The sequence below is a fragment of the Calidris pugnax genome, unplaced genomic scaffold, assembly GCF_001431845.1.
Source record: "Calidris pugnax isolate Ruff unplaced genomic scaffold, ASM143184v1 scaffold29, whole genome shotgun sequence".
NCBI lineage: Eukaryota > Metazoa > Chordata > Aves > Charadriiformes > Scolopacidae > Calidris > Calidris pugnax.
In genome coordinates this window covers 2605469-2621727 of record NW_015090768.1, presented here as the reverse complement: position 1 = coordinate 2621727, position 16259 = coordinate 2605469, and the positions used below count along the sequence as shown (strand labels likewise).

The following is a 16259-nucleotide window of genomic DNA, read 5'->3' as shown; positions in this document are numbered from 1 at the left end:
CTTGCTGCAGAAACTGAGATTCCTTCTGTATTTCACTAGACTTAACATGACTTCTTACAAGAAATGAATACAATGAGCACCCACCATCAGCAACACTCCTTTACTTCCATGTCATTTTCAGATTCATGGAAGCCGATTACTTCTATTCTAGAGCCAGTTTTAGCTGCTATAAATGACATTTCTGCCTTCCCCACCACACTGAAGAGAGAAATCTGGTTCCTGTACCATACCTTGCCGGGACAGCACAGTTATGGGTATTCCTGGGTCGCTCAGCTTGATGAAAGGACCATATTCCGTGTCAATTCCCTCTCTTGCCAGGAGGATGTTTTTAGTACACACATTTCCATGCACCAAATCCTTATCCTCCTACAGTACAGGGGGGGAAAAGAAGAGTGAGTGGAGAAGAGTCAAATGCTCTAACGTACCCACAGCTCAGGGCATCACTGCAAAACGCCCCACGCTGAGACACAAAAAATAACAGCTTGGAAGAAATTACGCTAGAGAAAAGCAGGGGAAGGAGGAGGAGGGAAACACACTGTTCATACTCAGGTATCTGGTGTATTTGGGGAAAAAGAGCAACGTTATATCCCTTTTTCACAAAGAATATACTTGCAGAAAGGGGGAGCTGTGACAGGGTCCCCAGCCACCCAGTGGAACCGGTGGCAGAGGCAAGCACAGAGCCTGTGGTGACCTGCTGATAAAACAGGAGCTCACCACCTTCTCTGAGAGTCTTTCTCCTTATTTAAAGCAACATAAAGAATACCCAAAGAGTATCCTTGCACTGAGAAAGGCAGTTCATTAGCTACTCATGCATGTGACACCTCTGTGGCAAGGCTTGTGCCAAGACACCCCCTTACCAAGTAGCTCAGCGCGCTTGCCAGTTGCTTGGCAACTTTGAATTTCCAGGGAGTTGTCAGAACTTCACTCTTCCGATGCATGAAGAGATCCAGAGGCCCAAATTCAACGAACTCCTCAACCATGATATCTGCAAAGTCAGGAGCATAAAGTCAGTATCGAGATAACCACTGTCTGGAGTAACCCAATAGACCTGTTGCCACCTTCCCTGCCCAGACAAGCTCCCTGTCCCATCTTTATTTCACCTTCCTCAAAGTTTATCTCAGAGTCCACATTAACAGGCTGAGGAGAGTGGATTTATGTAGGAAATGAACAGTAAACCTGGAACCTTTGCCCAGAGAAGCTGTGGCTGCCCCATCCATCCCTGGAGGGGTTCAAGGGCAGGTTGGAGGGGGCTTGGAGCAACCTGGTGTGGTGGGAGGTGTCCCTGCCCAGGGCAGGGGGTGGCACTGGGGGGGCTTTAAGGTCCCTTCCCACCCAAACCATTCTGTGATTCTATGAATAAAGCATTTCAAGGGCAAAACCCTCCCAGGGAAGTAACGTCTGCCAGAAGGCTGGTTTGTATGGACACAGAATCCCAGAATGCTATGGGGTTGGAAGGGACCTCTGGAGATCATCTCCTCCAACCCCCTGCCAAAGCAGGGCCACCCAGAGCAGGTTGCACAGGAACGTGTCCAGGTGGGGTTTGAATGTCTCCAGAGAAGGAGACACGTCCCTGGGCAGCCTCTTCCAGGGCTCTGCCACCCTCAAAGGAAAGAAGTTCCTCCTTGTGTTGAGATGGAACTTCCCATGTTCAAGTTTGTGCCCATTCCCTCTTGTCCTGTCCCTGGGCACCACTGAAAAAAGCCTGGCCCCATCCTCCTGACACCCACCCTTTAAGTATTTATAGGTGTTGATCAGATCCCCCCTCAGTCTTCTCTTCTCCAGACTAAAAAGACCCAAGTCCCTCAGCCTTTCGACAGCACCACTGTCACTCTGGCATTCCAGTCTCCAGGAATCATCCTGTGAGGCACTTAGTCACAGACAGCACTGGAAGGGGAACTTATTAGCAGGAAGGACTGCTGTCTGGGTCTTCCAATTCCACATCTGTCTGCATTGCAATGATCAAGAGGCAGCAGCTGCTGACCCCACCTCCCCCCATGCTGGCTCTGAGCTGAGTGGCTGCCCTGTCCCTCCCGAGATGTTCACCCAACTCACTTTCAACGTCACGGACGCAGACGCCGTGGAGGAGGACGATGTGCTTGTGAGACACCTGCCTCATCATGCTTGCCGTTTCGAAGAAGGCCTGTTGGAAAGCCAAAGAGGAAAGTTATTAAACTGCTGGTCATCGTGGGAGTCACCCAAGTGTTCAACAACTACAGAGCAGCAAGTAACAAGAGGATTTGCAAAAGATCACTGTGTTTTCCAGTAACATAAAGGGCTAACAATGGTAGGGATGTGCCATCCTACTGCAGCAATGGGGCAGTGGAGGGCTGTCAGAGGTGGGTTGTTGTTCATGAGGTCTGTAACCCTCATGTCAGAGGTGGGTTGTTGTTCATGAGGTCTGTAAGTGACCAAAGCTCTTTGCTCACTGATCTCCAGCACTCTCAGCTGCCAGACCATGGGTACAGGTTCGATGGTGCTTTTCACACCACAGCAAGGCCTGGGGCCATTTTCCTTGCACTCATGGTCTGGAGCATTGGTGTCCTGCAGCCAGATCTGATGCTGCTGCCCATCTAATGAGATCAGCTTACTGAGTATCTCAAAAATGCTGGTCAATATGGATTTGACTGCCTAAAATGGTGAGATACACCTCCAGTGTCTTCTTATTCCCTTACTACATAAGCCTTCTTCTAAAGGCTTCTCCTCATTAACCACGTACAAGATGGCGAGGCCCAGTAGTTGTAGTACAACAGAGAAAAAGGAAAGAAACTTGCCAAAGAAATGTCTCTGTGGCTGGGGTCCAAGACTTTGAGGAGGACTTTAATCTCTTTTTCATTCTGATAGCCTTCATTCTCATCGTCTTTGTAGTTGAGAATCCCTGAGTAAATCTGTGTTCTCGTCCCTCTGCCAAGATGTTCTCCCTAAGACAGAACACACCGTTTGTTTTTCAAACCAGGACACGAAGGAAACAAGCATAAACTTACACAAATACTCAAATCTGCACTCTGTTCTGCCTCTCCAAGTAGAGAGAGGACCTAGCTTGCCATTTATCTAGCTTCATATAGACTTAGAGTTATTCCAGGGAGAAACCAGTGACAGCTTTAGTGGTGTCTCTGAGCATACTCCGACTGTAAACTCATTTGATATTAAAGATCTCCATACATCTCCATTCCATCAAACAGCTTCACCGTGATCTAACATCATTAGACTAAAACACCAAATGAATAAATAACACCTGACATCTTATTTACAATAAGCTGCTATTGAGGCAATCTTTAATGTGTTTCCAGAAGTCAGAGGAAGTAATATTTCAATGGAACGCTTTGTTTGGGAAAGCAATTTCCTCCTAAATAACAGAGGATTCCGCCGTGGGTATTTTTGCAGGAAGCCTGTGTGCTGACTGTAAATATACCAATCAAGAAACAATGAACCTAATCTATATCCGTCTTCCCTGGTCAGTGATGCCATTTCAAAAAAAAAAACCACCCCAAACTTGTTATTTAACTGGAGAAGTTAACTGCATGATTTAAAAGCTCAGCTCTTTTAGAAACATCAAATGGGATTTCAAGCCACTATGCGATTTTTGAAACTTATTCAGGTCACCTGCATCACTAACTACAGACTACATCAGAAAATCTGGGAAAATTTGGGTGCTAGATCAGCTTGAAATGTCAAACTTTAAATGCTAAGACTCTTCAGAGCTTTTAAATGCTTCACCCAGCTGCCCACCTGGATGATTTCTTCCTTGAGGATTCGGTGGAAACTCAGCTGCCCCAGGTGGTAAACGGGCTGCCATTCCTGCGCCTTCTTGGTTGCAACAAGCAAGTTGGAGATTTCTGGAAGGTAGGGAGAAGAAAAGAGTCTTTAAGGGTTTTCTAATATAACCTTCTTGGTCAGTAACATTATTATATATGCTCAATGCAAGGTAAATCCCCAAATGAATAAGGAGGAAGAAAAGAAGAAACCTGGACTTAATTTCTCAACTCAACTCTGCAATTCAACAAAGAATTCACTAAAATAGAGCTGCATATTTTACATTATATACACAATCTGAATATTAGCAATATTGGGGCTGTTATTAAGAAACTGATAGTGTTTACTGTGCAGAAATACCCAGGGTAGAAAGAAGAAACATCTCTGCTATACTTTAAGTAAAAAACCCACACACTCTCTCCTGCTAACAAGTACAACTCCTTTCCAAGGCGCAGATGGGTGAGGGGTAGAGTCTTGTTTTCCCTCTTTACCTCCTTGAAAATGTCCTGGTCTCTGGGAAATACTAACAATCTCTTAGTTCCAGTCTGTTTCCAGAGCACTGGAATTAAACTGGGGAATGGGAAATGAACAGAAGGAAAAGACTCCACAGCCCTGCACTTCCTCCAGCCCACCTCTGGTCAGGGAGAGGCAGGGTTAGATCCAAAAGTCTCACACATGGATTTTTCCTTTCCCCTGTTTGACAAGCAGGGATTATTAATTACGCTGGGATGGGCTTAGATCTCTGTGTGCATCTGCCCTTCCCATTACTGCCAGCAGAATGCCTGCGTCAGGGCTGAACTGTGATCCAGCACCCTGAAAACAATCAGTAATGAACTGTGCGCCAGAAAAAATGCATTTCTGCATCCCCTAAACTTCTTTGTGAATTAAATTAAATAGATTCAAAAAGAAGGAAAAAAAAACAACAACAAAACAGGGAAGAGACAGGCACAGATAATGCCCTGGATCCTACTGTAACTGATGCCAATGAAAAGCTGAAATGGGAAGTCAACTCCTTCACCCACTTGATTTCATTCCAAATACAGCTGTCAAAATGTAATTGGAATGTCAAAAATGTATAATCTCCCCATGCTCCAGACAATCACCAACGTTCTTCAAAGTGTTGACAAGCTCAGTGTCTACCTACAGAGCTCTCCTCTAAATCCGTCAGAACACGCAGGTAATTAATGTAGCTCAGTTATTCCCCTTATTCTAACAGGAAACCATTATCTGATCAACACAATCACGCCACTGTGTTTCCTCTTTCATACAAAATTCAGCTGCGAGACGCTTGAAGCTCATAAGAAATGATTTTAGTGAGCAATTAACAGTTTAACAAACGCATGACTGTCCCAGCCCTCTGAAATCTGCCCTCGCAGATGGACTGACGGACTGTGAGGCTGTTCTGACCATGAACAGTTGCAGATCAAGCCTTCCCTGAAGATTAATAGAGCAAAAAACAGCTCATGATGAGAGCAAACGAGCATCAAACCCCAGGCTGCAGCCCTCCTGTGCCAGAGGAACGCAGCGCGATGTATACGTGACTCGGTGGAGCAAAGGAAGAACCTTATATAGTCCCCGCTCCGCCGCAGCGTTTCAGCCCCTGCCTCTGAGTCAGCCCTGACATTTTCTGCTTAAAACAAGTCTCCAGTTCCACCTCTGCTGTGGATACCGCAGGGCTACAGCTGGTGTAGGCGCAAAAGAAAAACCAAGAGAAACCGGAACTTTTCTCACTGTCATTTGAGAAGTTCACACAAACAAGGCTCCCAAGAAGCACCGGCCCCTGAGCATCCTGTGCTGAGCTTACATCACTGGGAGGAAACCCCTAAAACCTTGCTCACAGCGTTTGCTTTTGCTTTTTTGGCCAGACTCCTCCCTCCACTGAGAAGGAAGAAACTTCTTATGTCATTTTTGAAATGACAAAAGAGCTTCACACAAGAATACAGAACAAACCAAAGACATTCCTATTTCTGGAGTTTGTTTCCTTTCGACACCAAAGCTCGTTGCCTCTATTATAAAGGACAAACTACCTCTTGGTTTGGGTTGGCAGCACCTCTTCAGTGTAAAGCTTATGTTGTCTGTCCGAAGTATTTGTCCTTTCAGGTGATCCATCAGCTCTTTTAAGGAGGAGAAAGACTTGTTTGAACCATGTAGGAAGTACCCGCCTTTCTTCACCTCGATCTGGAAGTTCTTGTACTGGATTGAATTATTTATCATCTGCTATTAGGGGGGAAAGAGGGGAAAAAAGGAAGGGAAATATAATCATTAAAGTGAAAGAATGTTTTAAAGCCATAAGAGCTCCCCTGAAGCCTTTGAAATTACACGTAGGACCAGTTAATCAGTTGCTCCTAGACTAGCATCCTCTAATCAGACTCCAACGTAGGAGTCCGAAGTAGGAAAAGGCCCTAAAATTCCTATAAACTTCAGTCCCAGAAAAGCTCATAACATAGTGGAAGAAGAGCAATATAAAGATGCCATCATCCAACAACACGATTCTGGCTTCTGTGTCTTGCAGAGCCTGAGAGTGTGCAGAAGCCTCAACTCTTCAGAAGGAATTTTCTCTTCACTCGGTCAAGAATTGCAGAATTTGGCTCACTGTTTCAAAATCTCAACTTAAAAACAGCAAAACTCCCTTTCACAACCCAGATCGTCCAACAAGTGAAACGAGATTTCAGGCTATTGTTCAAACCTCCCAGTTTCGTTGAAAGCTGTTGAGGAAGAACCACTGAACTTTCGTACTCACCAATCTCAAGCCCGTGCCCTTTCAAGTTCTACCCTCTGCTCCTGCTTCCTCACCTCTAACGTGCTGCAGCTTCCCACCACCTCTTTCTTTATTGTTTCTTGTTTTAAATGTCCCTTCTTGACCTCGCCATTGATCCTATTAACACTTTTTTCTAAGAGAAGGAAAACAGCTTCTACGCCTTCATGCTATTATTATTATTCTTGTGTGAACACTTTAAGTATCTTCCCCAAACTAGCTGCAGACTTCCAACAGAGGTCAGTAAAATCCAAACTTCTGTGCAGTTGCTGCTGCCTTTTCTGCTTTTAACTGGTTCTCTCACTTGTCCTATCTCATCAGCTTTTACCTATCGCTCATCTTACATACAATATCTTCCACCAGCAAACTGTGAGTCTGTGCCCTTCTGTGGTGCGCGACACGTGAAGGCAACCACCCTCATGCACTGCTCTCTCACAGGGTGTCAGCAGAAATACATTCATATAATTAAACCCATGTTCAAGAAACATCAGATAAGTTGCAGTGACAAATTCTGTTACGTCGTTCTCACACCATGTGAGTTTTAAAAGCTTCATTTCCATCATGTTCATGCACAGTTTAATTGCTATGAATGGAAATGTTCTGGATGTAATAGAATCACAGCATGGTTTGGGTGGGAAGGGACCTTAAAGCCCCCCCAGTGCCACCCCCTGCCCTGGGCAGGGACACCTCCCACCACACCAGGTTGCTCCAAGCCCCCTCCAACCTGCCCTTGAACCCCTCCAGGGATGGGGCAGCCACAGCTTCTCTGGCCAACCTGGGCCAGGCTCTCACCACCCTCACACCAAACAAGTTCTTCCCCACATCTCAGCTCCATCTCCCCTCTTGCAGGGTCCAACCCTTCCCCCTCCTCCTAGGGCTCCCCTCCCTCATCCAGAGTCCCTCCCCAGCTTTCCTGGAGCCCCCCCTTCTTTAGGGACTGGAAGGGGCTGGAAGGTCTCCCTGGAGCCTTCCCTTCTCCAGGCTGAACCCCCCCAACTCTCTCAGCCTGTAATGAGTCGTGTTTCTAGATGGGGGTCGGTCTCTTCTCTCAAGTCCCAGGCGACAGGACAAGAGGAAATGGCCTCAAGTTGCCCCAGGGGAGGTTCAGGCTGGATTTCAGTGAAAAAATTTTTCACTGAAAAGGTTATCAGCCATTGGAATGGGCTGCCCAGGGAGGTGGTTGAGGCACCATCCCTGGAGGTGTTCAAAAGACGGGTTGATGAAGTGCTGGGAGGTATGGTTTAGTGATGATGCTCCTTGTTTGTTGTGTGGGTGTCTATTTTTGTCAGTTAGGTTGATGGTTGGACAAGATGATCTTTAAGATTCTGTGATTCTGTGATAGAGCATAAATGTAGTGATAGCACACGGGTCTGGGGACAACAAAGCTCTGAGTGCAATTATCTACCCTCTGCTGCTCCAGAAAGCAACAAAGACAAGGGTGCCTGCCCTAAAGAACATAAATACATCAACATGGATTACAGGGGGCTGCTGGGCTTTGAGCCGATTACCAGATTAGTGCTGGGGACGCTGCACCTGACGTACCTCTGAGCCTTCGAAACAAGTCACTGTCATGAGGATGTGGTTGAAGTTGGTGCAGCTCCACCTCAGCACATACATTCCCTCTTCGTTCCCCTCCTGCCGCAGCTTGTTGATGGCATATTCCGTGCTGAAAGAGTCGAGGTACAAATGAGGAAAACCAACAAATGAGCAGTCGCACCCCAAAATCTATTATTAGTAAACACACAGGGCAGTAATCCTATATTTGGAACAAAAATGCGTAACAGCAACTTAGAAATATTTATATTATTATTAAAACATGGTTTAATTGTGCGCATTAAACATGTTCACATTTAGCTGCACAGAGCAAGGGAAGAATGATTTATTAAGCCCTTAGCATGCTTAATGAGGTAATTCTGCATCCAACACAGTGTGCACATAAGCTCTCAGTTTTCTACATATTGCACTTTCAAACATAAAAGGAAAAGCCAACAAGGTGAGCAGAAGGGAAAAAATAGCTATTTAATAAAACAAAGGCTTTGTTCATCCACCCAAGGGCTCCCAGGATCAGCATAGACACAGCTCAACTCTTGTTTACCTAAAATATTCCCATCTGTTCAACTAATAATGATCTTTATAGCTATTAGTGAAGTAATACTCCTAGAGTGAAGAAAAACTACTACTCAAAATACTCTTATAGTGAGGAAAAACTGGTTTTATAAATGACTTAAGTATTTTTTCAATATAATCCTTAGCAAAACTAAGTTGTTCTACAACCTTTTGGGAACTAACAGCCTTCCAAATGTCAGATTTTCTCCATGGATTCACTATGCAGCAGTATCAGAGGACTAATTATTCAAGTGCAATAAAAGAACAATAAAAATCAGACATTTTACTAACCAAATGGGTCCGTGGCATCCGTTTTTTATGTTGTGCTCAATGAGGGGGGGAGCCACGTCTGTGCAGAGGTAATGGTGGGCGTCTGCTGTGAGTCTGAAATATCCATCGATCAATGACGCAAACGACAGGGCCTCATCGTGTGAGGACAGCTTTAATTCCTACAACAGAAAGATATTTCAGTAAAGAATTCTGAAAGGCCTTTATTTAAGAATCCTGTTAGAAAACGGAACTTCCTAAAGGAAGTTATCCCCTGTTGCCCAACAACACTAGAGATTCCCATGGGAGGGAAACCTCCCCAAGGTTTGGTTCTTACCATCCTTTTATTATCCTGTTTGTTAATGCTGACTGTAGACTCCTTGATGACAATGTGGGTGATTTCAGGAAAATAGGAAAAATTGTTCCATGAGTCTCGAATTCTGTGTTTTTCTTCATCCTTTTTGTTTTTGCTGTCAGATTTTTTCTTCTTCTCTTTCTCCGTCTGTACAGACTGCAAAGAGATTTTGGATAAAGGTATACTAATAAAAACATTTCAAATTTTTTTCTTAGCACGCTGTCAGATTTTTTCTTCTTCTCTTTCTCCGTCTGTACAGACTGCAAAGAGATTTTGGATAAAGGTATACTAATAAAAACATTTCAATTTTTTTTTAGCATTTTTACTCTAAAACAAAAATTTATGACAAATTAATCTTCTCTGGCTATTTATGGAATGCTTTTTGCACCGAATTTTGGCACTGCACACCCAAACTGCTGATGGCAGGTGAAATTCTGCCTGCAAACCACCACGAAGCTTAGCACCTTACAGGCCACAAATTAGTGAAAATTATGAGCAACTACTTATTTTAAAAAGATAAATGTTCAGGCTGAGCAAAGCGTCCTGCTAGTCACAGAAAGGTTCTCGCTGAGATGCAAGTCTTTGGTTTAGGCATTTAAATAAATATAATCTATAAATCAGCAGAAACAGAAGCCTTACAAGAAACAGGTTGCACTTCTTGCAAGTTTTTCTGCTCAAAGATCAGTTCTTCCTTCCCTCCTCCACCCCCCATCAATACTATCATTTAAAAGAGAAATTCTCCATCAGAGATAGAGATAGTTGGGTTATATCTAAATTGAGCAAAGCACAATGCTTTTTGTGTTAAAAAAAGATAGCTATCAGTAGGGTTCTCATCACCAGGGGGAACTGCAGCAAGCAAAAAGAGGTCTGCTTGTTCAAGTATTATGTGTGGAGAAAAAAATATAGAATATACCATAATCCCTTCAAACCTAGAGCATATTTAATATTTTTGTACACAAAGTACAGAAGAGGTTAAGCAAAGTGACCTCAATTAGCAGCACTGAAGCAAGGAACAACATACAAAATATCACTGATGTGAAAAAGCTTAAATTCAATATAGAACAATCGAATCACAGAATGATTTGGGTTGGAAGGGACCTTAAAGATCATCCAGTACCAACCCCCTCCCCTGGGCAGGGACACCTCCCACTAGACCAGGTTGCTCAAAGCTCCATCCAGCCTGGCCTTGAACATTTCCAGGGAAGATATCACTATATTTTAATTTATTCATGAAAAGTCTAGGAGTTTGAGCAAACACAGCACCTGGGATGCCCCATACACAAAAAGCATTATCAGATTCAATATTGAGGGCCACCACAGATATTAATCTTTCAAAACTTGTGTCTGGACTGGCAGAAATAGTACAGACTTTACTTTTCCTGGTGAAGAGGTTGCCCAGGGTCCTTCCTTTAAGACCAGAAGGGATAAAGCTCTGAGGAACCTGGTCTGATCTCAAAGCTAACCATGAAGGGGGGGTGGGTGGGACTAGACACCTCCTGAGGTCCCTTCCAACCTGTGAAAGAACTCCTTTCAATAAAGAGCTGGTCTGCAGTGTCCAAAGATCATGACCACTTTTAAACAGTTGTCATATCCCCAGAAGCAATCTTCAAATTCCCATTTTTCAAGCAATACTTACATTTGGCTTGAGCCTCCACTGAATTCCGTTGTTTCCCGTTACGATGACTTCATATACTTGAGGGTTCTCGTTGTCTCCACAATTAAATCGATTGATTTCATTCTCAGATGAAATCAGCAAAAACGAAGTCTCAAAAATTTCTGCTCCATAATGTTTAGTCAAGGTCTCCATTGTTGATAAGTATTTCACTTTCAGATCCCGTGGAGACACACTACTGTCGCAAATGGTTTTGTTGTTAAACTCTTTAAGGAAATGCTTGAAAACATTATTTATCCGAATCCTGGTTAAGAAGTTCCTCTGTCTGATCGTCTTGTTCAACGTTTCAGGAATATAAAGCTTATAACTAGAAGGAAAAACAACGTTATAAGTTAATACTGTTGTCTCCTAAGCTTTTAACTTTCTAAAAAGTGCAACTGCCTTACTTTGAAAGTTGCAGAGAACAAGATGCAGTAAATCACTGCGCAGTTGGTACTGTAGCAGTGATTTACAGCATTAATAGCCAACGGGAATTCAAATATTAACCTTATCTGAAAGCTGGATGGATACAACCCACTCAAATCAATAAAATCAATAAAGTCAATAAAACAATTTATTCTAACAGTTTTCTCATTTGGTTGCTAATTAACAACACTGCCATTTCTGAACCTACTGACACAGAACCCTGAATTTACAGCAACATGCTTGCATAGATTTGAAATACTCTCCAGGTGAGGAAAAAAAATCAGGTTTTCTAATACATATTGACAAGATTAGGAAGATCCACGTAGCACTAGCAGCGTTGGCATGCTTGCATAGATTTGAAATACTCTCCAGATGAGGAAAAAAAAATCAGGTTTTCTAATACGTATTGACAAGATTAGGAAGATCCAGGTAGCACTAGCAGCGTTGCAGCTTGTATTTCCTGTGCATTCAGACCCTGGAAGGTAAAATGCTTAAAATCCCTTCTGGCAGAGAAGCACAGCAGCCCCAACAGTGACAAAGAAGTCTTCCCAGCTCACCTGATATCTTTGGGAAGCTCTGGAAGCTTCACGTTTTTCTTGATGGCATAGTGAGAGATGGCAAGGACAGCCATCCCCAGGCATTCGTTTTCGATTTCATGAACCTCTTGATCATTTTTAGGATCACGGATTGGTGCCAGGCCTTTCACTAAGTCATACTGACCCTTAGGAGGAAGGAAGAAAAGAAAGCTATCAGATTTGGTATTTGTCTTAGTTTATCTATGAGCGAGCAACACGTCACAAGATCACAGCTCTCCTCAAGCAAGAGGAGTCACCCAAAACCAAAAGCCAGGACTGGAAGGGGTAGGAGAAGAAGGGAAGAGCTGTGCAATGGATGAAGTCTTCTCTTAGACCAGTGGAACATGGGCAAGTGCTACTCACCCCACAAGCCCTGCCTGTTTGAGAAGAAACACCAACATTTGTGCCTGCCAGAAGTCTTTTAAAATGACAGTTTGTGGACTAAATGGAATCACAGGATGGTCACAACACACCCATCCCACATACAGTCCACAAAGTTGTGGCTTTCACCAAGAAGGTGTGTGGACAGCCAGGTAGAACACCTGCACTGCTCAGACACTTGCAACTCCCCTATCCTGTCCTTCTATACATTAGCCCACCAAAAATTCACTTGCTTTTTAATTAACTGAGGAAAGCACCACCCCTGCACCCTTCCAGCACCATCATAATTATTTTTCTGGTACACAATAAATATTTTGTGTCTCTGCTTTATCTCTGCCCCTTCATCACCTGGTGTCTCTAGGAACCCCATACACTCAGGCTCTAAGCCCCATCCCAAAGCCAAGACTGAAAACCCTACGGCATCACCTTGCTCTGGGACAGTCTGGAAAATATTTGGTCACCAAAGAGCATTTCTGTTGCCTTATATCAGCATTAGTCCTTTTCTGATTTATTTTTTTAAAAATGTTATTACCCCAAAGTAAAATTCCGCAATACAATATTGCCTGACAAAATCCCCTAGGGTCCCTATGCATTCCACAACTTAAAAGGTGCTTTCATTCTTCTTGCTGGCATTCAGAAAAAGGAAAAAAAGGGAAAAAAAAAACAAAGAAAGGCCAAAACCCAGTTCGCAGCAGGTTTTCAAACAGTGATTTTGCAAAGTTGCATACATGTAGGCAAGGATATTCATATGAAATAAGGTCTAAGTTAGTTTGATCACACAGAAAAAACCTATTTGCTTCATTACTTTAGAATGCAAGTGGTACCATTAAAATGTACCCATAGTTGTAGTCTACTTGGTATTTTATTGTGGTTTCACAACAAAACAACAAGGATTCACTGGAAGAGCTTCATTTTTCTGAAGGCGACAACCATATTTGAGACTGAAAATTCTGCAGAAATTATACTCAGAATTAACAGTAAACATGGTTTTTCTTTAGTGCATTTAATTTGCTCACTTCACAAACTTTCATCAACTTCAATTCCCATTTCTTCGACAAAACCAGACAGTTTCTCACTTGCACAATCACTTGTGTGTATATGAACTTTTTTTGTAAAAGAGCACAAGAAGGTTTTGGAAATAGGGACCCAGCTTACTTGCCACATCCAACTAATTGGACTCACAACAGCAGGAAAGAAAAAGCACCCGTGAACAGGCTGAGTGACAGTGGGTTTGTCAGTCGGTGTTTTAACACCGCTCAGTGGGAGAAGACTCACTAAAAGGACACCATTCTGTCAGTTTAAATACCACGACTGATCCTCTATAGCACAAGAGATGTCAAAATTCATTATGTGCAAATGTTTTGCAGAAGAAAAGGTGATAGCGTTTTTATCCAAAAATGTTTAATATTAAAAGAAACTATGCCAATAAAAATACAGCCCTTTTAGACTGTGAGACTGGCAGTTTCTTAACACCTCCTGCTTATGGGTAGATTGTTCTTCATGTAGCAAATTCTCTCCACCACGCAGAAGTACGAAGAAAACACTTATCAATACTAACAGGTAAGGCTACATGGACTTAAAAAGTTTGAAAAGAGGTCTTTAAGGCAGCTTCTACTGAATCAAATTGTTTTTCTGCAACCACAAAGCCAGAGTTACTTGCAAGCAACCTCTTACCTGTGCAAAGATGTATTCTAATGAGTTTGCATCAAGTATAGGGGTTCCTTCTGGCATTGTCTTCTTCTCGTAAGAGCTCTTTGCCTTCCTTGGCGAGTGCCTCCACACCGAGGGTTCACTTTCACTAGTCCCATGCCAGTTTGTGAAGTAGTATCTTGCAAGAAAAAAGGAATAAACTTTAAAAATTTTGGGGGAAATTCTCTGTTTACATTAGATGCCCAATTTAAACTTTGAAAAGAAAACCAGTTACACGTCAAAATCCCTCAATCTTCTGCCCTGAGGTTGCAACTTAAAGTGGCCCATTGCTTGAAATGGCATGCCTGGCCTGAGGAACTGGGGAAAAATGGTCTATTAGTCCAAGGTCTTCAGCATTTCCAATCAAGAGCAGCTCACTCTTAACTCACAACACCCCGACTGACTGCCTGTCACATCCCTGCATAGTCCACCACAGGAGAAGACACTGCTCAGGGGCCTCCTGGTGCCTCCATCACCTCTGACTTGGCTTGAGCAGTGTAAGAGAGTGTAAAGCCTCCACCTAAAACCTGCTAAAGGAGTTGGCATCTACTGAAAATGAACGAAGATTTTGAATTCAAGCTCTGTTAGCGCCTTTTGAGAAATCTTTGCCTGAATTATTCCAGAAATCTGTGTCTATCTGGCTTCTGGTAACACTGAAACCAAGTAAAGTTTAGTTAAATCTGGTTTGAATCAACGCGCCTTTTGCAAAAGCTCATGCCTTGGGCACGATCACAAACTACTTATAATTAAAAGGTTCCAGCAGAGCAGATTTACCCAATTGCTAAGTAGGGATGATTTCTGTAAGAACCTGTCAATCTAATTCCAGAGGAGCATGCAGCATGAGCAAGAGCAAACGATGCAGAATTACCTCGCTGTATAGATAGATATCACTGCAGTCATCCAAAGGGTGGTGGGAAATTTCGGATGGAGAGTGACCACTGTGAGCATCACATAATTTGTTTCACATTACCATGACATCTCAACAGCAAAGCTTTTAATGACTACTTAAACATGTGATCAAAATCACAAAGAATTTTTGTGACCAAAATGACACCAAAGAGCTTTACAGAGGAAAAAGACAAACGAATGAGAATGGTAATAGACACTGCACTTAAAAGAAGTAGTAAAGAAAAAGCAAGTGGAAAAACCCTAAGGTTTTAGGTAGAAAATGTTGAGGCATGTGATGGGTATATCTAAGTCCTGAATTGGAAATACACATTTTCTGTACTGAAAGAAAAAAAAGCTTAATGAACTACCTTATAATCTACGAACACATTTCGAGATCGCAAATAAGAAATCAGTTTAAATAACAAATCACTATGCTGCCCGAGCAGTTCCATTTCAAATATAACACAATAAAAATGTCAAAAGACGTGTCCTGGAAGACAGAAAGACTGCAGGAAGACCATAAGTCAACTGGCAAATGTTTATGAACATTATGGTGCAGAACAACCCACATGCAAAGCTGTGTGTTTTAAAATACGTGACTGTATTTTTGTGACTTGTCTCTGACCAGACTGGGAGTTCATGGATGAAGTCCCAGTTCTGCAGTGGTTGAGACTGGTGTGTATCAGTTTCAGTCCAGAGGCAAGATCTTAAAAGCAAAACAAAATTAGCATTTCTAGATCAGTGCCATGTGTTTAAATCACGTGTTATCTGTACAGCAAGTTGACGATTCAAATGAAGAATTATGTATCTAATTTCTCTTTTAAAGACAAGACTTTCTGTCCAGTGTTTCTGCCCATCCTTTCTTTTTGGTGAATCTTTTTAAGTCCCCCAAAAGTACGTATCTAAAGCATGAGTGGGAACACCAACACCCAACTGTGTCATGAACTCCTGACCAGTACTGCAAGATACTGCACAACTCCTTTGCCTGAAGCATAAAAAGCAAAGTGAAGCAAATCCTTCTGCCTCCAGGAAATTACTTGGTTTCCGTATGCTCCTTCATAAGATTAGTGATAATTAATAACTCCAATTCTTGTGGTATTTCCTGAAAATAATTATGGGCAAGGTATCGTGTATTGTTTGTAATTGAGAGGAGAATTTGCTCCTTTCCCTGTTAAACTGCACTAAGACAACATTTGTAAGTTACAATAAAAATTAGAGCCCCATTGTTTGAGGAACCACATAAAGAGGGAGAGTCTCCGCCTTGAAGAGACGGATGGATTTGTGGTAAGGGGGGAGACAGACTATTGCAATTCCACTTTCACAAACAGGAATGGGAACACAAGCTTCCCAACTCCAAAGTCCTACCGAGGAGGTGGAAGGGAGACTGAACGCTCCTGATTTCAGGAGCATGTCCCA

The 16259-nt window shown here is 42.9% G+C and overlaps 1 protein-coding gene across 2 annotated transcripts in view; it reads right to left on the bottom strand.

The window, feature by feature from the left end:
- Positions 1 to 16259, bottom strand: part of JAK1 (Janus kinase 1) — a 31231-nt gene that overhangs the window by 8256 nt on the left and 6716 nt on the right. The window contains exons 4-15 of one of the 2 annotated variants that reach the window (XM_014937491.1): positions 13941 to 14094; positions 11868 to 12031; positions 10870 to 11212; positions 9216 to 9389; positions 8903 to 9060; positions 8048 to 8171; positions 5778 to 5967; positions 3727 to 3833; positions 2772 to 2918; positions 2053 to 2140; positions 858 to 985; positions 231 to 366 (exon numbers count right to left, since the gene is read on the bottom strand). In XM_014937491.1, the coding sequence (XP_014792977.1) occupies positions 231 to 366; positions 858 to 985; positions 2053 to 2140; positions 2772 to 2918; positions 3727 to 3833; positions 5778 to 5967; positions 8048 to 8171; positions 8903 to 9060; positions 9216 to 9389; positions 10870 to 11212; positions 11868 to 12031; positions 13941 to 14094 (1913 nt within the window). The remainder of the gene's footprint in view (positions 1 to 230; positions 367 to 857; positions 986 to 2052; positions 2141 to 2771; positions 2919 to 3726; positions 3834 to 5777; positions 5968 to 8047; positions 8172 to 8902; positions 9061 to 9215; positions 9390 to 10869; positions 11213 to 11867; positions 12032 to 13940; positions 14095 to 16259) is intronic. The other variant, XM_014937500.1, reaches the window with a different exon arrangement.